A 24,298-nucleotide genomic window follows, 5' to 3' on the forward strand; every position below is an offset into this window, starting at 1 on the left:
TAGGTCGCCCACCAGTAAAATGCGGGAATACATTTAAGTTCTAGGTCGCCCACCAGTAAAATGCGAGAATACATTTAAGTTCTAGGTCGCCCACCAGTAAAATGCGGGAATACATTTAAGTTCTAGGTCGCCCACCAGTAAAATGCGGGAATACTTTTAAGTTCTAGGTCGCCCACCAGTAAAATGCGGGAATACATTTAAGTTCTAGGTCGTCCACCAGTAAAATGCGGGAATACATTTAAGTTCTAGGTCGCCCACCAGTAAAATGCGGGAATACATTTAAGTTCTAGGTCGCCCACCAGTAAAATGCGGGAATACATTTAAGTTCTAGGTCGCCCACCAGTAAAATGCGGGAATACATTTAAGTTCTAGGTCGCCCACCAGTAAAATGCGGGAATACTTTTAAGTTCTAGGTCGCCCACCAGTAAAATGCGGGAATACATTTAAGTTCTAGGTCGCCCACCAGTAAAATGCGGGAATACATTTAAGTTCTAGGTCGCCCACCAGTAAAATGCGGGAATACATTTAAGTTCTAGGTCGCCCACCAGTAAAATGCGGGAATACATTTAAGTTCTAGGTCGCCCACCAGTAAAATGCGGGAATACTTTTAAGTTCTAGGTCGCCCACCAGTAAAATGCGGGAATACATTTAAGTTCTAGGTCGCCCACCAGTAAAATGCGGGAATACATTTAAGTTCTAGGTCGCCCACCAGTAAAATGCGGGAATACATTTAAGTTCTAGGTCGCCCACCAGTAAAATGCGGGAATACATTTAAGTTCTAGGTCGCCCACCAGTAAAATGCGGGAATACTTTTCAGCTCTAGATTCTGGAATCAGTAACCCCACCTGAAGGCGGAAGGTTACAACAGAGATCCCCAAGCAGGAAACAATAAAATCCCCAGCACCAAGAAGCAGAAGGCTGCAAAGGCAAACACGCGATTCAAAAGGAAGAAGGAACGCGTCTCAAAAGAAGCAGTTTGGGAACGTTATAGCATGACCCGGCATAACAATTTTGATGAAGAAAGCCATAACCACTGAAGAAAACTTTGAAAGGCTTAAAGAGGAGGGCCATGTTCCCAGCAGATCAAGCAGAGTGATGAAAACTGGCATTCAGAAAAGGCGAAGGACCAGTATCATCCCCTGAGTTCACAAAATAAAGGCATTAGAGGAAAGCGCTAGCCGACAAGAAAGCAAGGCAACAAGAACAAGTTGAAGATAGATGAGATCTCATGATCCATACTCTAGCTTAGCTTCTTGTTTTTCCTTTCAGAAAAATGTAACAAGGAGATCGATGAGCGGTAGCATCCCACAGCAGCATGCAACGGCGCACAGCAGCAGCTAACACTACAGTCACGAGGTAGTCCCAGCTACCAAAATTTCCCGAACTATATTGACCTGATTCCTGTTCAGCCCAGGATATGTAGGAAACCTCTGAAGCAAAGGTTCGGTCAAGTCTTTTTCAAAAAATGCTTCACACGGAGTACTCGGACGAGCAAAAATCGTCCGCTTCATCTTTGCGCGAAAACCCTTCGTGTCTTCGGGCAAAGAGGGGCAGCTGTAAGCACGTGATTTTTGCTTCACGGACAATCACTCCAAAAGAGAAAAAAAAATAATGACAAATGGCCTCGCTGTACAATTTGTCATTTTGCCGTGACATGTGTTGTTAGTCATTTGTGGGTCTATCCATTTTGCATTTAATCTTACCGATCAAAATACAAAAGTATGTATGTCATGGTAATTAAACCATAATTCGGTCATTAAAAAAGAAAATTCACAAAAAATATGTGTGCATCTTTATTTCAAGTTGTGATTTAACCATTTGGAATTGTTTTTTTTTTAGAATGTGTGTGTTAAGTATTGATTAGTTGGATATGGCAAGTTCATTTTAATTTAGTTGTATTTTTAAAATTGGAAAACAAAAGAAAAAGAGTGCAAATGGTGTAGTAAATCGGACTTGGGCCTATTTTTGAATTGAGGCCCAAGTTCAGCCCACATCAGCCACGTCCAAGGACCCGGTCTAGACTAGGCCTGCCCAGGCACCTCCCGAAACGACGCCGCATCAGGCGTCTGATCTGAGCCGTTCAACCACATTCATCCAACGGTCCACGTCTGCACCTGTAACCCGACCTGTTTAGCCGGTCCAACCCAACCCCTCACTAAAATCCAAATGACCCCGTTTTTATGCCAAACGACCTCGTCTCACCCCTCACCATCAGATCCAAGCCGTTGAGATCATCTGATCTAACGGCCCGGATCCAATCCTCTACTCCGTATATAAACCTTCCCTCACACCCCAGGCGACTGGAGCAACCTTTGAAGGCGCTCGGCCTTGTTCACCCTTTCAGCTAAGTATCCCGCTTTTTCCTTGAGGGGAGCCGAGATTTGAAATATGTGTGCCTTCATCGCCTTAAGTCAATCTATCCAAAGAGCCTACCCTATAATAGATTCAGCTAAAGCTGCGCTTGGAAGATTTCTTTCTCAATCATGAATCCGAGCTTACTACTTGAATCACGAAAGGCGCTTTTTCTCACTATCTATTCAATTCCAACTTCATGCTCACTTATGAAATCAAGCTAATAAGGCCAAAAACAGAGCATGAAGTCCACTGGCATGAGAATCAGATGACCACCCTCTGAACACCCTAGGACCACCTCACTGTCCTGAACATGGATCCGTTACCCCCTAGCCTCGAATCACCTTCCTTCGTCTCGAATCTTTATTTGAAGATTCGAGTCGAACTCTGACCTACACCAAACCTCACCATCTTCACACTAGACAGTCCCCGAACCTCCCTCTTGACCAAACCATGTTTTGTTTGGTCCGAATCTGACCAGGGAAACACGAATCCCAGATCTGCTGTTTCGAACCCTAGGGTTCTTCGTGTCTGTTCCGTGCCTGTTTAAACCAAGAGTTTATGGTCTAATGGACCTTAATTGAAGTGTTTCTCAAAACACTTCGATTAAGGGTTTTCCGTGCCTGTTCCATGCCTGTTTAAACCAAGAGTTTATGGTCTAATGGACCTTAATCGAAGGGTTTCTCATTTGAGAAACACTTCGATTAAAGTCCGTTAAACTTTGAGAAGGGTCTGTTCAAACACAAGTTAATTTTCCTGATCTTTTCTTTCAAAGATTTTAAGGTAAGTTTGTCTTCTCTTCTTCATTCCAGTTCGTGTGTGTGCTAAAGGTCTATTCGTATGGCCAAACATCTTGTTCAAATTGTGTTTTGAATTTTACCAACTGTTTTCTCACACCTTGCCTGGACCTCTGTTATTTGATCAAATGTTTCTTCATTCACTGATAATGCGTGTGTATGTGAACTGCATAACTTACTGAATTGAAACTGTTTGAGTAATCAATCCCCAAGTTAACCTCTGTACTGACATGTGCAATCTGACCCCTTGCTGATACTGTTTGATTCTAATCCTTGGCTTTGATTGTGTATGTTGTAATTAGTATAGTCGATTCGATACATGTCGTTAAATAGTTTTAGCTGTTTGAATGGTAACAGCTTGATTTGTCTCGTTGAACATTGCTTGAATCAAAATTGAAGATCGACTATAGCTATTTACAATTGATGTATTTGAATCAGAAATATAAAGGGATTGATTTTGTTTAGTTGCAGTTAGAATTGGAGGGCATGTGCACTTGTGCACAACATGTGCATAAAGCCCTTTTGGATTAAAATAGTCTGACAGCACATGCTGTCAGATTATATTCTTGCTGCCCATGGCCTGTTTTAGTTTAATAAATGTTAAAAGGGGGCTGTCAGGGATCTCATGGGAGTTTTGTTATTTAAAATAACTGAGTGGAAAAACAACAGGGAGGGGGAATTTTGAGTTGTCCAGCAGGCTGTAAAGTGCTGGGATTAGGCTATAAGAAGGGGGACCTTCCGTTAGAGGAGGAGGGGATTCTTTTTGGAGCCTAAAAGAGAAGGTTTTCTTAAAAAAAAAACTGAAAGAAAGAAACATAAAATTCTGAGAATATTGTAACAAAACGCTGTCTGAAAACGATAGAAGAGTTCACTTTGGTCAAGTTGTCTTGGCCAAGTTCTGTTGTTTGCCCTGATTGAGCTGCTTGTGATTGTTGAACTGCCGGTGTTTGCTGCATTGAATACTCTGTTTATTTCTGTGGGTTCATTACTGGTTCTGGGATTGTTTGTTTGTTGCTCGACTGCTCGTGAGCTTCATCATTGTTGGCTGGTTGTTGTTGCTGTGTTGTTGATGTGTATCTGTTGTTGTTGTGTTTGTTGCATACCACTCAACTGATCATTCCTTTCTTCCTTTGCTTTCCTTACCAGGTACACAATTACACTACCAATGTAACTCGAAAGTTTGAACAATGAGTGTAAAAGAGAAGATCTGCAGATGTTTTTTATATACATGGATTGTTGTGTTAAATGTCATGTAGTGTCTAATAGCTCACATTTTTGTTTGGGATACTGAAGGTAGCTTACAAGCCTAGCTGATGTCAATGTAGGGGATTGAATGATAGTTGTATATGTATGCTGTTAGATAAAGGTATTCCCAATGCAGTAGGTTGTATCTTGGATTTAGTTTAATTGTGTAGTATAATTCTTTAATGTATGCCAAGCATGAAAACTGTACACTACTAGTTAAGTTCTTTCTCTTCCGATAATTTGCCTCATCTAACTAGTAAACCATGCTTTAGAACAAAGAACACAAAGCTTGCAATCTCAACCGCATGAAGGTTGAGCCCAGGTCAAAACAGACCAAGTAGGCCCGCATCGAACAAACAGTGGCCCAGGTCTGGCCCATCCCGCATGAGCTGGATTTGGGCCGTAATGTTCAATCAGTTGTCCGTGTGCGTAATCACGTTTGCTTATTCTGTAAAAGCATTTTGAATCCTGCTATAAATAAGCCTACAAGCATGTAATCAACTAGGACTATCTCTGTTTTCAATTAGTAGAGACAAACGCGACAAGAAACGTAGTTGCTATAGGATATCCTTTTAAAATAAGGACGAGATGAGCCTCGACAAATAAAAACGCACAAGCTGTGGGGCCCTCGTTAAATGTATATATCGAAGCATTTAGTTTCCAAGGCGGGTCGTTTAGCAAATCTCACGACCCTCCCGGAATGATAACGCGATAGCCTCTTTAAGCGCGTATTTAATAATTTTACCTTCTTAAATTCGGGTGCGCATTCATGTGACCCAAATCCAAATCTCGACGGATTCGAGATGTGTTTCTAATCACGGGTACATTGATTGTGACGTGGTTCGAGATGCATGTCCATGACGTCGCAAATTCCTTTTTAAAAGTAAGAATGAGACGAGCCTCGACAAACAAAAAAAATGTACAAAGCTGCGGGGCCTTCTAAATGTATGTATATATTAAAGTGTTTAGAATTCGGGATGTGCCGTTTAACGGATCTTTACGACCTTCCCCAAAATAACAAGACGCTAGTTGCTTTAGGCGCGCCTTTAACAATTTATTTTCCTTAATTCGGGTACACATTTATGTGACCCAAATCCAAATCTCAACCGAGTGGAGATATATCGCTAACTACGGGTGCATTGATGTAACGTGGTTCGAGATATGTTTTCACGACGTTGCAATTCTCGTAAAATAATAATAATGACAAAAGCGGTTAAAAGTTAAATTTTGCACATAGGTTCAACATGTATTAAATCAGATGATCAAGCCAAATATGACAGTTGAGTGACCGCGCTAGAACCACGGAACTCGGGAATGCCTAACACCTTCTCCCGGGTTAACAGAATTCCTTATCCGGATTTCTGGTACGCAGACTGTAATATAGAGTCATTCTTTTCCTCGATTCGGGATTAAAATCGGTGACTTGGGACACCCTAAATCTCCCAGGTGGCGACTCTGAAATAAATAAACAAATCCCGTTTCGATTGTCCTTTAATTGAAAAAACTCCCTTGCACCCCCTCGGGTGCGGAAAAAGGAGGTGTGACAGGTAGTACTAACAACAAAAACAATAACAATATAGAGTACTACTATGGTGGCATTACTAACAACGACAATAACAAAGAGGAGTATTACAATGGGGATAGCACTTACTATAACAACAACAATAATAATAATAATAACAATAATAATAATATAGAGGAGTATCACAATGGAGGTAGCACTTACTACTACAACAATAATAACAACGAGGAGTATCACAATAGGGCCAACACGTACTATAACAACAACAATAACAAAAAGGAGTATCACAATGGAGGTAGCACTTACTACAACAACAACAATAACAACGAGGAGTATCACAATGGGGGTAGCACTTACTATAACAACAACAACAACAACAACAACCACAACAACAACAACAACAACAACAATAATAACAACGAGGAATATCACAATGGAGCTAGCACTTACTACAACAATAACTAAAAGAAGAACAACAATAATGAGGAGTACTATAATAGTTATAGTGCTAGCATCAAAAAAAACAAAACAATAATGAGGAGTACTCTAATAGTTATAGTGCTAGCAACAACAACAACAACAACAATAAGGAGTACTATAATGATGGCATTACTAACCACAATAACAACAACGAGGAGTATCTTAATGGGTGTAGCACTTACTATAACAACAAACCACAAAAATAAGGAATATCACAATGGAGCTAGCACTTACTACAACAACAATAATAGCAATGATGAGTATCACAATGGGGGTAGCACTTACTATAACAACAACAACAACAACAACAACAACAACAACAACAACAACAACAACAACAATAACAATAATGAGGAGTATCACAATGGAGCTAGCACTTACAACAACAACAACAACAACAAGAACAACAATAATGTAGAGTACTATAATAGTTATAGTGCTAGCAACAACAACAATAATGAGGAGTGCTTTAATAGTTATAGTGCTAGCAACAACAACAACAATAACAACGAGAGGTACTTCAATGGTGGCAGTACTAATAACAACAACAACTACTACTACCACAACAACGACAAAGAGGAGTATCAAGATGGGGGTAGCACTTACTACTATAACAATAACAACAACAACAAAGAGTACTACAGTGGTGGCATTACTAACAACAACAATAACAAAGAGGAGTATTACAATGGGGGTAGCACTTACTATAACAACAACAACAACAACACCAACAACAACAACAACAACAACAACAACAACAACAACAACAACAATAACAACAACAACAACAACAACAACAACAACAATAATAATAATATAGAGGAGTATCACAATGGAGGTAGCACTTACTACAATAACAACAAGAAGTATGGACTATCACAATGGGGCCAACACTTACTATAACAACAACAATAACAACAAGGAGTATCACAATAGAGGTAACACTTACTACAACAACAACAATAACAACGAGGAGTATCACAATGGGGGTAGCACTTACTATAACAACAATAACAACAATAACAACAACGAGGAGTATCACAATGGAGCTAGCACTTACAACAACAACAAGAACAACAATAATGTGGAGTACTATAATAGTTATAGTGCTAGCAACAACAACAACAATAATGAGGTGTACTTTAATAGTTATAGTGCTAGTAACAACAATAACAACAACAACAATAACAACGAGAGGTACTTCAATGGTGGCAGTACTAATAACAACAACAACTGCTACTACCACAACAACGACAAAGAGGAGTTTCACAATGGAGCTAGCACTTACTATAACAACAACAATAACAAAGAGGAGTATCACAATGGGGTAGCACTTACTATAACAACAACAATGGTGGAAATGGTAACAACAAGAATAACAACAACAACAACAACAACAACAACAACAATAATGTGGAGTACTATAATAGTTATAGTGCTAGCAACAACAACAACAATAATGAGGAGTGCTTTAATAGTTATAGTGCTAGCAACAACAACAACAATAACAACGAGAGGTACTTCAATGGTGGCAGTACTAATAACAACAACAACTACTACTACCACAACAACGACAAAGAGGAGTATCAAGATGGGGGTAGCACTTACTACTATAACAATAACAACAACAACAAAGAGTACTACAGTGGTGGCATTACTAACAACAACAATAACAAAGATGAGTATTACAATGGGGGTAGCACTTACTATAACAACAACAACAACAACAACAACAACAACAACAACAACAACAACAACAACAACAACAACAATAATAATAATATAGAGGAGTATCACAATGAAGGCAGCACTTACTACAATAACAACAAGGAGTATCACAATGGGGCCAACACTTACTATAACAACAACAATAACAACGAGGAGTATCACAATCTACTTACTACAACAACAACAATAACAGCGAGGAGTATCACAATGGGAGTAGCACTTACTATAACAACAATAACAACTAAGAGTATCATAATGGAGCTAGCACTTACAACAACAGCAGCAACAACAAGAACAACAATAATGTGGAGTACTATAATAGTTATAGTGCTAGCAACAACAACAACAATAATGAGGAGTACTTTAATAGTTATAGTGCTAGTAGCTACAACAACAACAATAACAACAAGGAGTACTATAATGGTGGCATTACTAACCACAACAACAACAACGAGGAGTATCTTAATGGGGGTAGCACTTACTATAACAACAACAATAACCACAAAAATAAGGAATATCACCATGGAGCTAGCACTTACTACAACAACAACAATAACAACGAGGAGTATCACAATGGGGTAGCATTTACTATAACAACAACAAGAACAACAACAACAATAACAATGAGGAATATCACAATGGAGGTAACACTTACTACAACAACAACAATAACAACAAGGAGTATCACAATGGGAGCAGCACTTACTATAACAACAACAACAACAACAATAAAAATAACGAGAAATATCACAATGGAGCTAGCACTTACTACTACAACAACAACAACAACAACAACAACAACAACGACGACGAGGAGCATCACAATGGGGATAGCACTTAATAACAACAACAACAACAACAACAATAATAAGGAGTACTACAACGATGACAGTACTTAAATCATTAAATACAACCTTAATAAAAGTCATCATAGATATTATTTAAATAATGCGTCTGAACTATTAAAGAAAATTAAAGAAAAAATTTGAGTTCTTGAAAAAGATGAATTATTATCAATCCTATTTATCTAAATCCTAAAAAATGAGTGTTATTATATTGATGTAGTATATTCGATCAATATTGTTTATATATTTTGTTAAAGTTCTTGCACGAATCCTTAACATAGATATTCATACCTTTAATCATAAGGTTGTGTGTCAAAATAACTTTTATCTCTCTTAGATATTATTTAATTAATAATCACTAATTAATTTAAATAGTAAGGATATATTTGAATAAGTAACATTTTGATTTGTTAAATACGTCAAATATTTTAATACAAATTTAATTTACTGAAACGACTAATGTTTGATACGGATGAAGTAGGGTTCAAAATTTTCTTTCTAAAACAAAATAATTTTGCATTCTAGGGATACAAATGTTTAGTTTTAACTGCCCGTAATAAAAAATGTGCTAAATCAAAAGCGGAAGATTTTTCTAGACTGTTTAACCATATTTTCAAAATCATATTATTTGAAAAATGCTTTTTATTAGGAGTACTTTTTGAAAAAGTACTCTTAAAAAGTAGTAGCAGATTATGTTTGGTTAATCAATTTAAAAAATATTTTTGCTAATATTAGAGTAGCAATTTATGCTTAGTCATTTATAATGACAGATCCAAGATTTTATAGTCATGATTGCTCGTCGGAAAGAGTTCCGAAAGATAAAAGATTTAGCTATGGGTGCTCTTGCACTACTTAGCTACATTTTTTACTAATTGCCTATATAAATATATTAAATCCAGGTAAAAACAATGGGTGTTTGAGCACTCATAATTAACTCTTCATGTGGATCCGTCATTTGTCAGTTAGGTTCTAAAAGTCCTTAAGAAAAAAAGCTACATTTTTTAGTTTTTGTTATTATTCAAAAGCATTTATTTTTTCTTTAAAGTTTGGGCAAACTCTAAAACAATTACTTTAAGAAAAAGTACTTTTGGCTCCCCAAAGTTTTTGCAAAACCTTCTAAAAATAACTGGAAGTTTCGTCAAATTCTTAAAAGATTCTTACTTAGTTAAATTGATGTAACATCAAAAAAAAAATTATTACCATTGTGAACATTTGAACATTTCTAAAATCTCTGACTCGTTTTATAGAAGTTTACGAGGCGTTATTATATAAAGATATTGTACCAAAAATCGCTATATTATTGGTTCGATGGAAACGAAAGATGATTATCGTATAAAAGACTCTCGTCATACCACTAGACTCTAACTCTTGATAGAAAAAAAAAATACTTAAGAATTTAGTCCCAAATCCGTTTCTTAATTATATTTCTGGCACACTCTTACTATTGAGGTTCAATAGAGAGTAAAAGTGGAAATTGCCATTTCAAAAGTGGCAGCAAAAAGAGATCATAAAAAGGCTGCTATGTACTGTTGAGGGACCCACATGGTTAGGAAATTGCCATTTCAAAAAGCTCGGAAATTCACGTGGGTCTTGTGGGCAAAATATGTAAAACGTGGCGCTTTAGGTAGAAAAGTAACTTGTTTTTTTTAAACCGTAAAAATGTGTTTTGAGTCCAAAAAGTTGTCATTTAAGTTTCGGACTCGGCCTCTAGCAAGTTGGTTCTCCACAAAACTAACATAATTAGTTTACATAGTAATATAGCCTGTAAAATACTTGCAAATTATTTCGAAAGCCGAAGATATCTAATTGAAATCCTACCCTTCTTCTATTTTTACGTTTAGATGTGTTCGGCAAATGATAAAGACACATCATGATGGTCATAATTCTCAATTGACTGAACATAAACCACAGTGTGAAATTCACGCCATGACACACTTCTCATATCTTGTGTTTTAAGGAGCATTTTTGCTTTGGGCGAGACATACCAAAAATACACTGAGGCGTACTGGTGGGATGTAAGCATCATACGCCCCAACCTTTTGGGCGTTCGTCTAGATGTAAGCCTCAATATTCTGGGTGTTCATTTGGAGCATACGCACTGAAACTTTTTCCAAATTTGAGGTTATATTGCTTAATAAATTCTTTTTAAAACTTAAATATCTAAAAGTTAACTCATAATAAATTTTCAAACTAAAAATGTCAAAAGTTAACATATTTTAAAAAATTTATCCTAATTTCGTTTTTTTTTTCGTTTACTGAGTAACAATACACTTTAGACCTTTGTCTGCAAAATACAAAATATAAAAAAAAAAAATCCTTTAATACTAACTCTCTTCCACGTTTGCATTTTTCTTCTTTATTATGCTTAATTTACTTTTTAATGTTAGAATTTCTTTTGATATCGCTCTAGTTATGAATAATTTGAAACACTACAAACTGGAGTATTGTTACAATCATTTAGGGGGGGGGGGGGGGGGGTGATGTAACGGATTCGTCTCTTACCGTCAGTTTTGACTAAGGCAAAATTTGGACAAAATAACAGCTAGAGAGCATAAAACAACATTGAAGAACAATATCCGTTTTCCATATTTTGGGGGGTGAGGCCAAAAGTAAAGGATTATTTAAGTTGAGCACGGAGTGATCTCTTTTAATAAAGCTAGACAAAATAATACTTTCGGGTACACTGAGGGATCAACGTCATCAATGACACCATCAGAAATACATAGAAAAGAAGGTAAAAATAAGAGAGTGAGAAGCTACGATTACTCCTTAAGTGTAAAAACGTTTTGAAGCGCAGTTCTAATGTACAACATTTTAATTGTGTAAGCACAAGTTACAAAGGAACTTGACGAGAGCAGGTCTTACAACTCTTTTCAAGTAGCACACTCTTCTCCGAGCAATCTACATCTGGAAATAAAACTAAGTACGCCGTTTCCTATCATCATCATCCTCTTCATCAGAATCACCACTCTCACGGAAACGTGGATTCTTCTCCTGCAGCAAAAGAATGTCACATTGCAACAACAAATATCACTAAAACTGAAGAGGGGACAAACAATAGAAGCAAAAGATTTGAAGCTCAATCTCCTATTCGTTAAATCACAAGCTAAAGTCAGGGAATTTGCTTCTTTAATATCCACACTGACTTCGTTTCATTGTCCAATTTTACATTATTTCGTTTCAGTGGCGAGCATAGAGTACATATGAAAAGATGGAACAGGACATGCTGGTGAAAAAAAGCAAAGCAATAAAAGATGTAGCTTAAGTAAATAAAAGAAAATACCGGTCTGGACTCATGATCAGAGGTTCTTCGAGATTCACGGTCGTAACTCCTCTTTGGATAATCTGACCGATGGTGGTCATCTTCCCTGTGTCGCTTGCGATGATAGTCTGTTTTCCTCATAAGATAGAGTTGTTTGTTAAATATACTATACTGAAACAAAAGATAGAAAAATACAATGTTGTAAAGCATTAGAACTGAATCAAAAGCTTTGTAAAGCATACCTCTACCGTGTCGATAAGAACCTCCATAACCTTGATTTCCACCATGTCTACCATCTGCAGTTTATTGTATCAGTGATTGCCATAGACACCGTAAAAGTAAGTGTACCGTGTTTATTATCTATCACATTATATTGCAAAACCTAAGGCATATAAACTGTGAAGTTACTGGAAGTGCAAGAAAAACTCAATGGCGGTTGAAGGTCCGGTGGATCAGCTATTCAAAGCTTAATTTGAAATCCTAAAGGGGTTGTTTCAATCTCTTCCTTTCACTTTTCCTTGTTAGAGAAATGTCAAGTTAAATCTGATTTTCAAAAGATTAATGAAACACAGCACGAATTTGGAAAAAGCCAGTTTAATTATAGGGAACAATACGGCTAGCTCAAAATTTAGAGTGGAACAAAACCAAAATCGTTAACAACCAGAAGTTGCCATTCAACCAGTGCTCAAACTTATACAATTTAGCCGTACACATTTCATTCGCAATGGAGCATTCAGAATGTAGACATTATGCTTACAGCATTAGTTGATATCAAAACTACCATTCCTCTGACAGCTTAACTATACCCAACCCATCAAATAAAAGGCACATATACTCGAACTAGTGTGGTGTCATGCAACAAATAGACAGGTTGTGAAATCAACATTGAAACAAGCAGATAATAACAATTCAGAAGAACTTCGCCACCAAACCGACTACTAATACAAGCATTACTTAGAGTCAGTTGTACCCTTAGCTAAAATCAAAAGCTTTCTACTGCATTAAAGCACACACAAGTCCTGTAGAAGTAAGTCTAAATCTGCAGATAAGAGGCGCTTCAAGTTGACTCTTCATCAAATGCAATAACATCTTCCTTTTTGGAAAAAGGAAAAGAAAGAAGACAAAAATATTGCAGTCGTTACATTTCACATTCCACATATTATCAAATTAATTTGAGAGAACGAAGCTCTTCGCTAAGACGCAAGAAAGAGTCAATATTATCAAAGAAAGAACTGATGACTAAGTTCAGAGCCCTCAAACTTACAGTGAGGTGGCGGCATAACTGGTGGGTAAGCGCCCAATGATCCTGTACCATAATCCACTAGCTGCCTTTGTGCTTCCAACTCCTTTTGGACCAATTTTCCATAACCGCCTCGACGTATAACTAGTTAAGGTATTCAATGACGGCCCAAAATTCTTAAATATTAAATGGATAAAGAAAGGAAAAAATGAAGTCTTAAACCCTGTAGCTCGGACTATCATGCAAGAGTTTCAAACATTAGTCAGATAAGGTGATGAAAACTTACTCAATTGATTAACCATGAAGTATAACATTTCTGTGTACATTCATGGGTTAAACATTAAGTCTTTTCTTTGAATTAAACCATAATTCTTAAACACATACTCCCTCTGTCCTAATTTATGTGATGTGTTTGACTGGGCATGAAGTTTAAGCAAAAAAGAAAGAATTTTGAAACTTGTGGTAAAAATGAGCCATAGATATTTGTGTGCCCATAAATCATCTCTTTTAAAGAGGGAAACTAGTTATGTCAGACATGAACTAAAAAAGGGGAACCCTCAGGGGTTGGCCTGGTGGCAATTGACTTGAGCCTTGGGGTTTGCTCCCTTTCAAGGTCTCAAGTTCGAAACCCACTGGGTGCAAACAATTTCTGAGGGCCATCGGACTGGGTAAAACCTGAATTAACCGTGGTGCACTTGCGGGAAACTCCTTGCCGAGGGCCTGTGCACCCCCGGGATTAGTCGGGGCTCTTAGAGACTCGGACACCCGGTGCAAATCAAAAAAAATATATATATATATATATAGAAAGGTGTCATTCTTCTTGGGGCTGACTAAAAAAGAAAGAGTGTAACATAAATTAGGACGGAGGGAGTATATATTAGAAAACCATGTAAACAATGTCAACCATCTTTCTTATCCTTGATTAACGTATCTATGAGCCAACATTCACCTTCATAAAAGAATGGTCACTTACGCTAAAGAGTGCACTGATCTACGTCATAGAAGTTCTGATTCCTGACAAACATTAATGACAGAAGAATAAGTGAAGATCTACTTCGAGGTATTTCCTTGCAACATAAATAACAAAGAAAACAATTGCCTTGTTAAAACTTTGACCATTGCCTTGTTAAAACTTTGCAATCATCCCACTGGTGACAAGATGAAATTTCCATTTCTTTCATCAAGTCAATTATCCTACAATCACAGGAGAGGGATGCAGAAAAATGAAGCGTTTGAGACCACTAGGTTCATTCACCCAAAGCAAAATGCAATTACAAAAAATCAGGGTGACTAACTACTTGAGAAAAAATGCTCTAGAATCTTATGATCAGAAGAGGAAAGAAGCTTTTGTTTTAACCACTACCTTATCTAGTAACTAGATGTGGAGGGTTGTGTTCTTGTAGATGATGATACAGAACCTGAAAAAGACAATAGAATCTGATCCACCAGACTTTTGATGCCCCACAGCTACTTCTAGGGTAAGTACTTACTGAATAAATACTATATAAATACTTCTTAAGGAGGCACTTGAGTGATCAACAAAGAATAACCAGTACAATGTTAATGTATAGAGGAATGATTTACAAAATTACACATATTACCTTGTCAAGTACCACTTTAGTTATCCTTGCCATATAGACAAGTTACACGTATATTTACGTAATAATTTTTAAAATCAGTACATATCTACATAATAATAATAATAATAATAATAATAATAATAATAAAAACGTGTCAATCCATTAAATTACATCCTTTTCTCAATTTACTTACTGAGTAAATACTCCAAGTTTACTAACTGGCATAAATCTTTCAAGCTGCAAATATTCCAAGTTTAAATGGATTCTTTTTTTAATCAAAAGTACACCATGTTTTAGTCGATTTTTACATAAACTTCCCTGTTTTTTTACTGATCATTGTACATAACATTTGTCGAAACTTCACTATTAGACATACTTCTGCATAACACGAAGTATAGTTGACTAACTTTGTCCTAATAGTTACATGCCTTTTATTCCCATTCCAGTGTCCATTCAATTGCAATGTTCATCACTTTAGGCCACGATAGGACCAAAACATATTTTCTCTGAAAAAAAATATATAAAAATAGTTAAAAGAATGGAAAGAAAGTTGTTAACACATGCTTATCAACTGAAGAGAAGGATATCTGGATCGTAGTCAGTACGATATTCGTCGCGCACCTGGAAAAAAGATGTAAATCAGATCACACACTAGCATGAATCTCAAGATAAAAGGATGAACCACTAAGGAGATTACCTGTCCACCACTCCTACCACGGCCCCATTGCCTACCTTCTTGAAATCCCCAGTCAAAATCCACACGAATAGGGCGATCATCAAGAATTGTCCCACTGATATATTTGACAGAATCTTCAGTGTCGTCCCTAGAGTAGAACCTGAAAATATTTTTACAGTTATTACAGATGCAAAATGATATTCTCCTTGCCTTCTTTTGTTTTCTTCTTTGGCTTCTTTCCCTTTAACGGGAAAAGGGCTGAATGGGAGATAAACCCAAAGGTATACATGTAAAAAACTATAATGTACACCTAATACCATCTTGGTGTTTATAAATAGAATTTACTTCAACTACCAAAAAAATTATGAGCAAATAGGTTTTTGCTTATAACTGCAGAAACAGTGACAGCACTAAAGAGAAAAGCTCGTGATATTCCCTAATGGCAATTTTTTACTGTGGCATAAATATATACTACTTATTCATCTGACATCATTTCAACAATTTCTCTCCTTTTGCAGTTAAATATTATTTGAACTCCTTGCCATCAAACCTCATATAATAATTCATTCAAACATTGTTCTTAAACTTTGTCAATGTCAACCCAAGTCAATTAAAATGGCACAAAGGGAGTACGTCAGCAACAATCCTATTGCAAAAGAAATGTGTACAAATAAGTGGCAAAATTTGACATACTTGGAACAGGGCAACAAGACAGAGAATGCAAAGAAGCAGATTTACTTCCCTTATACAAATGCAACAACCACCCAGGCATCCCAAAGAAATACAACCTAAACAAATACCATAACCTCTAAAAGTTTTCTTGAAACATTGGTAAAAATGTTCTGCAAGGCATCAAAGAACTATATAGTAGCTTCTGGACAGATATTGTTGCAGGAAGTTGCAACCACATATTTAGTACATTGGGTTTTTAAAGCAAGAACCTGGATCTACTTTCACGTTACGAAATGTTAATTTGCATCCGTTTTTGTAAGGAATCTATTAATCTTTCTCTGACTTTCAGGCTACAAACTCTCTTATTTCCTCATTAATGATATCATTAAGAAGGTACCAAGTGAGCGACAACTGAGTGGAACAAGAGATAACATCAAAGATGCACAGCCAAAGTACTCCAACTTTTTGTTGTGAGACCTGTAAGACTAAGACAAAGTAAACCAACCCTGGACTTGAAAAAAGGGAGAAAAGGATTAAGACAAAAATAGGAGGGAATTTTCCTTTTCTTTTCTACCAAACAGGAGCGAGATTTCCTTGTCAGTTAAAAGTAGCCGAAACATGGAAAGCTAAGACCCCATTTGACTAAACATTTGTAACATCAATAAGGACTTCAGGATTATGAACAAAATAGCTATACATTTTTTTTATTGGTAACAAAATAACTACGTATCTGGGGATTAGTGTCGAATAACAGTCGCACATATCCTTTTTCTCCCAATAGATGCAATAGAAACAATAAATACTCTCCACTCCACTCCTCTCTTTTCTTTTCTCCTGCATATCCCTCCCCTTTCGGACTCTTCAAATTCAAAAATTCTATGACAAAGTTTGACATTGATCATTATGTCAGAATAAGATAGATAATTGCAATGGGATTGAATCCATAAAAAAGTGGAACTGCAGAAATATTTTCAGATATTTCAATTTTTTGGAAGTCCCTGCTTTTTTCATACCTAGACTTGTAAAAGATTTAAGTACTTTTTCGTTGTTGATAAAAAGTTGTACATTTCCATTCTCTCGCTAACGGTAGCTATACCCTAAATCACTGCTGCCTTGGGCCCTCGTCGCCAGCGACGCAGCCTCACAGGTAAGGTCTCCTCTCACTCTCTCTCCTTCTATCTTCCCTCATCTCTCTATCTCCGGTTCTCTTTCCCCTCTTCTGTGTCTCCCTCCCTTTTTCTTCTTTTCTTTTTTATCACTTATCTGTCCCTAGGCCATCGCCGGCGACATCCCCATTAGTCTTCCCCCTTCTTCCTCCTTTCTCTCTCTCCCATCTTCTTCCCTTTCTCCCCCTCTCTGTGTACCATCTCCCAACCGCTGGTCCACTATACCCCTTGCTTCTCTCTCTATCTGTTTCTCTATTCCTCTTTCTCTCTTTCTTGCGGGTGTTGGGTGTTAGGCGAACAGAAATAGGCCCATTTTCTGTCAAAGACCAGCCACGCGCCGGCGCATCCAGTAAGATTACCAGCGCGTGAGCAGCCTGCTGGTGAACACGGTAGTTGCTGTAGAACGAGGTCGAGGATTAGGGTAGAAGGTTAGGGGGTAGCTAGGAGTATTCCTTTATCATACTAGTGGCAGTAGTATTAGTCTTGTAGTCATTTTTTCTTTTTTTTCTTTTTTTCGTCTTTCCTATTCGTAGAGCTATATTCCTACCTGTTATTTCATTTGCTTTAGTTATTTTACTATATCGATGTTGTTACTGCTTATTGTTACTGCTCCTTTTCATTTTGTCCTTGAGCCGAGGGTCTTCGGAAACAGCCTCTCTACCTCCACGAGGTAGGGATAAAGCCTGCGTACACACTACCCTCCCCAGACCCCAATTGTGAGATTATACTGGGTATGTTATTGTTGTTTCAATCTTTTTGGCTTTTTTCCTTTTAAGATATCCTAGGTCTTTCTTCAAAAGATCCAAATCTTTTTCCATAGTGCTGACTTCCCTAGAACTCTGCCTAATACCTTCTCTACTCTCAATAGCTAACTCCATACTTATCCAGCAGTATTAACCAAAGCCTTGATATTATAATCTTGCCTCCATCCTTTTGTTTCACAAGCCCTAAGAACATTAGACATTCGAATTATACAGCTCAATGCAATGTGCTCTTCCAATCGTACTGCTTCTTTTTAATTTAGCTTTTCCTCGTACATCTAGACCCATCGTTCCCTCTCAAGCCACCTTCATATCATCCTATCTTAACACAAATTTAATAGCACCTCTCAGCTTGAACCCTATATGTTGAAACGTCTACTCGTACAGTGTCTATTCGGCAGACATCAGTCTTGAATTATGCCTATGTCATTGGCCTTAAACTAACACAGTGAACTTCGCAAAAAAAAAGAAAAACAAAAAAATATATATATTGACCCCTTGCCTCTACCATGTATCTTGACCTTCGTTGGAAAACCTAGGCCTTCTTTGACTGCATCAAATGGAAGTCAGACTTAGTAAATGACACATAATATGCTAAGGTAACTATAGAGAGCGTATCAAATTACATTAACCACTACACTGAATCAGATCAAATGGGTACATTCGACTGATCAGATCAAATTATTGTGGTATTAAGCATCTTTAATAATCTTCAGAGTACTTATTAAGTAGAGATGGAGCACATGATTCTAAAAAACTAGAAGGAACTGGTTAAAGCTGAAGCATGAGTACCATAATTGGAGAAGAAATTATACAGTTTAAAGTTAACAACACAAAATGGAAGAAATGGGAGACTGAAAGCAAGGTTCAGGCCATACATTACAAAGCAGAACCCGCAAGGAGTTTTGCAATTCTTATCCAATCCCATAACTATCTTTTTAATCTCTCCAGCACGAGAGAACAGCTCATATACTTGCTCCTCTGTTGTGTAAAAGGACATGTTCCCCACATAAACAGTTGTCGCCTTTAGCAAAGCATCTTCAAATTCTTCTTGTGTTCCAGGAAACCTTCGATCCCTATATGCTGAAATTTTGGCTAAATCCTAAGAGAAAGAAACAGCAGAGAAGGCGGAGCAGACCCACCCACCCCCGGCATTAGCACAATCCACCGAAAACACAACCTAAGAACATTATATCACTGGACAAATTGTTTATTGAACAAACACCCCAGGTATACAGCACACTGGAAAAGCCAAAGAACACTGGCGTTCATATTACCTTGAACAGAGAAGCCATTACGTTTTGCTCCCAACGACATCCAAGGGCAGCTCTAGGGTATCAAGAAGAAGAAGAAACAAAATGCGTTAAGCAAAGCAAATAAATTAAGAGGGGTTAGATAGCCGCTTAGACCCCTTAAGTTTGAATACTGACACTTCGATGCCCATCTTCATCTTGTTTCCTTTTCTTTCTTTTTGCTTTTTGTACATTTAAAATGTTTCATTATTATAGGGTCAAAATAGGTACACGGTACACCTAGATTATGTGAGTTCGCTTGTTTTTCCTTGGCCAAATACATAGACAACCCATTAAACTTTGGTCTAATTTTTTATTTTGGCACTTTAATTTAGCCTTGTTCCATTTTGGTCTTCCAATTCTATTTCTTTTATTCCACTTTGATAAAAGCTGACTAGATTTCATGTGTGATTTGCCTCACCCTTGTTGCCTCACCCTTGTTGCCTCACCCTTGTAGGCTCTAGAGCTGAAGTTTTTATTTTATAACTGGCGAACTTCAACTCTAGAGCTGAAGTTTTTGTCTTTGTAACTGGGAAATTTCAGCTATAGAGATGAAGTTATTTAGTTCATTGTATGTTTTTTTTTCAATCCGCTAGGCAAACGCCTAGGGTTAGTTTTATTTATAACATGATAAACGACAAAATACAATGTCAAGATATCCTACGTAATGAACGAAATAGAGTTTGAATTTAACAAATATCTTATTATCAAAATTGAGTGTTGCACTCAACATTGATATAACATTAAAGCTATTAAACTTTGAAATATAAGACTTTATCCAAGCATGTGCCTGTTGTTTTGGGACTGCCGATCCTCCGTGTTCGATCACGCCCCAGCTCCCATTAATCTTTCGTCAAGATGAACATCATAAATGTCTTCTGTGCGCTAACTGCGTCTTCTTTCCTCGCTGCACTCCTTTTGATTCCTTGAGGTGATCAATGGAGACAGCTTTGTGCTTTGTACTCCAAAAGCACGTGAGCTCCATTTACTCTTGGTGAGCAATTCATGTTCGACAGCCTTTGTTCCTTGAGCAGTCCATTGTATGTTTACTACCCTAAATGACACTCTTTTCATATAATTTTTACCTGGATTCTTTTACTGCAATTGTTATGGCCCAGTTCTGTTCCTTTCTTTTCAATGGAACGATGACATAATATACAAACCTGAAGTTCATCATCCAGGAGTAAAAGCTAGATAGAAAATAAGCTTCTGGTGCAATATCTCGCCTTCACAAACGGTAGCAGTCACACAATATCACATGAAAATCATTTAAGCATGAGATTTTGTAAGCAAAGTCAACCTATTGCACCTTTTAGCAAGCAAAAAAAAAAACATATTGCACCAGCAGATCATCTTTTCTCTAAGGTATTAGACTAGTAGACTAGATAGAAAATAGCAGCAGAAGAAAGAAGAAGAAGAAGAAGAAGAAGAAGAAGAAGAAGAAGAAGAAGAAGAAGAAGAAGAAGAAGAAGAAGAAGAAGAAGAAGAAGAAGAAGATGAAGGAGGAGGAGAAAGGGGGCTGAAGTTATTTAAAAAGTGGGTACAAGTTTGATCGGCTTTCTTCCTTCAAATTTGTTGATTTTTATTCTATTTCACACTGATCCTTTCTTCTTTTTTTTCTCTCCATCATTAATCGCGTAGAGTTTGAATTTGGTCAAAAATAATTCAGTAGAGTTTCTTCCTTTTCTTTTTTAGTTGGGATAAGTGATTCAGAAGAGTATTTAGTAGTGCGAAAACTGGATTTTTGGTTTATCATAATATGAATTGTGGAGAAGCCTTGTAAATCTGACCACCTCACCACCGGTGCCGGAATCTCACGCTATCCAGTAAGTTTTTCAGCGATCTCATACTTTGAATCTCCTTTGTTCCTTTTCATTTTGTTGATTCTCCCGATCCCCGATCTCGTTTTTCTGAGTAAGCTCACTCAGTCCGCCGATCTGGTTCACTATCGGAGCTTGAAAATCCTGGTAAGCATTTTATTATCTGGGTTTTGCTCAAAACCGAATTTTGGCATCTGGGTTTGGCTCAAAATCGAATTTCTGTTAACTGGGTTTTGCTCAACATTGAATTTTCTCATCTGGGTTTTGCTCAATCTCGAATTTGTTATCTTGGTTTCGCTCAATAATCGAAATTGTTAGCTGGGTTTTGCTCAAAATAAAATTTTGGTTTTTGGGTTTTGCTCAAAATCGAATTTTGATATTTGGGTTGCACTCAAAATCAATTTGTTTCTTCAGGTATAGTACCTTTTTTAAAATAATTTCTCACTTATTTTCCTTTTGTTCTTTCTAGATTTGATTTATTTTCAGATTCCGGATTTGATTTATTTTTCTTGAGGGTATAGTTTTGATCTGTTCATTTTGTTGTACTACGGTAGAACTTGGTGAATTTTGTGTAGTTCTTTGCTTTCTCCCCACATTTTCCCTACTACTGTCAGGGCTACACCAGTGGTAGCGGTGACTGCCCTCTTTTTGGTCTTTGGGTCATGGTTTTTCGGTGTTTTCAGGGAAATTCTCGAAGTGTTGGAGACAAGTTGGGCGCACGAGTACTAGCAAAGGAGAGCAACCTGGACGGGCGTCAGCAAAAGGTGGTGGGAAGCGGTGTGTGAGCGTACAACTACATCGAGTACAGCAAATAAACACAAGTTTGGTTCTCAGGAGTTGGTACCTCCCGTTCTCTTTTGGTGTTAGCTAAATTGATGTTATTTTAGTTCACAATAGTTCAGTTCAATCATTCTACTAGTGTACTAGTAGTCACTTGTTTCCTTCTAGTTTGATTCGTTGTCCGTTGTGCACTAGCGAGTTTTATTTAGATTGTCGTAGGTATAGTAGCTACAGTTTGGGATGATAGATTAAGGGCATGTCCTCGGGTAGGGCAGAGTGTAGGGTCGGGGTTAGGGGGTGGGATGGGAGGTAGGGGAGGTAAAGGGGGCAAGGGAGCCTATAAGTTGAGAATCGGGTCATGGAACATAGGTTCACTAACGAGTAAGTCTATAGAGTTGGCAAAGATCCTTCAGAAGAGGAAGATTAATATAGCATGTGTCCAGGAGACTAGGTGGGTTGGATCGAGGGCGAAAAATGCGGATGGGTATAAGTTGTGGTACTCTGGAGTCCGGAGAGGTAAGAATGGAGTGGGTATCTTGGTATATAGTCATCTTAGAGAGTCGGTGGTAGAGGTTAGGCGGGTGAATGATAGACTAATGACTATTAAATTGGTGGTGGGTGAGTGTACTTTAAATGTCATTAGTGCGTACGCGCCGCAAGCGGGCTTGGATGAGGAGATTAAAAGGCGCTTTTGGGAGGGGTTGGATGACGTCGTTCGTAGTATTCCGCCTTCCGAGAGGTTATTCATAGGAGGAGATTTCAATGGTCATATTGGGTCGTCGGCAGGTGGTTATACTGAGGTGCATGGCGACTTTGGTTTTGGGGAGCGGAACGAAGGGGGAACTTTGCTGTTGGACTTTGCCAAGGCATTCGATCTAGTGATTGCGAACTCATGTTTTCCGAAGCGGGAGGAGCACTTGGTTACTTACCAAAGTTCGGTGGCGAAGACTCAGATTGACTATCTCATCCTCAGGAGATGCGATAGAAGGTTGTGCGAGGAATGCAAAGTTATCCCAGGAGAGACCCTTGCGACGCAGCATAGGCTTTTGGTGATGGACATTGGTATTAGGATAACGAGGAAGAAGATGTCAATACGAGGATGCTCGAGGATTAGGTGGGGCGCTTTGACTAAGGATAAAGCTCAGGATTTGGAAGGAAGGTTATCGGCAATGGGAGCTTGGAGAAGTAGTGGGGATGCAAACACTATATGGTCGACGACGGCGAACTGTATAAGGAAGGCGGTGAGAGAGGTGTTAGGGATATCTTCGGGCCGCACCGGTGGCCACAAAGGAGACTGGTGGTGGAATGTAGTTGTCCAAGGTAAAGTGGAAACAAAGAAGGCGGCTTACCTATGGTTAATAGGGAGCACTAATGAGGAGGAGAAGAGAGCGAACAATGAGAGGTATAAGGTAGCTAGGAAGGAGGCGAAGATGGCAGTGACGGAGGCTAAGACGGCAGCTTTTGCTCGTCTGTATGAGGAACTAGGGAACAAAGGCGGGGAGAAGAAGTTATTCTGAATCGCTAAGGTGAGAGAGAGGATGACTCGGGATCTGGACCAAGTAAGGTGCATAAAAGATGATGACGACAAAGTTTTGATGGGGGGTGACCAAATTAAGAGGAGATGGTAGACCTACTTTCATAAACTCCTAAATGAAGAAGGGGATCAAGATATTTTACTAGGTGAATTGAGGAATGTCAACAGTCCCCATAAATTAAGTTATTGTAAGGATATTGAGGTTGATGAGGTCATGGAGGCAATGCGTAAGATGAGAAGGGGCAGAGCTACCGGGCCAGATGAAATTCCGGTTGAACTTTGGAGGTGTGTGGGAAGAGCAGGCTTGGAATGGCTTATTGGATTGTTTAATGTTATATTCAAGACTAATAGGATGCCTGAAGAGTGGAGGTGGAGTACAATGGTTCCGTTGTATAAAAACAAAGGCGATATCCAGAGCTGTAACAACTATAGGGGTATCAAATTACTGAGTCATACCATGAAAGACTGGGAGAGAGTGGTAGAAATGAGAGTGCGAAAGACAGTGTCTATTTCAGACAACCAGTTTGGGTTCATGCCGAGGCGATC

The 24,298-nt window shown here is 38.0% G+C and overlaps 1 protein-coding gene across 1 annotated transcript; it reads right to left on the reverse strand.

The window, feature by feature from the left end:
* Positions 1-11,820: 11,820 nt before the first annotated feature.
* On the reverse strand, positions 11,821-19,633 carry LOC107820230 (nuclear cap-binding protein subunit 2). Its single transcript, NM_001326061.1, is given in 8 exon segments — positions 11,821-11,963; positions 12,253-12,359; positions 12,474-12,527; positions 13,496-13,609; positions 15,639-15,672; positions 15,749-15,887; positions 19,205-19,428; positions 19,604-19,633. Coding segments are annotated over 8 exon segments (765 nt in total). The 5' UTR covers positions 19,622-19,633; the 3' UTR covers positions 11,821-11,888.
* Between the last annotated feature and the right edge of the window lie 4,665 nt (positions 19,634-24,298).

Source organism: Nicotiana tabacum, chromosome 11, assembly GCF_000715075.1.
Source record: "Nicotiana tabacum cultivar K326 chromosome 11, ASM71507v2, whole genome shotgun sequence".
In the NCBI taxonomy this organism is placed as follows: domain Eukaryota; kingdom Viridiplantae; phylum Streptophyta; class Magnoliopsida; order Solanales; family Solanaceae; genus Nicotiana; species Nicotiana tabacum.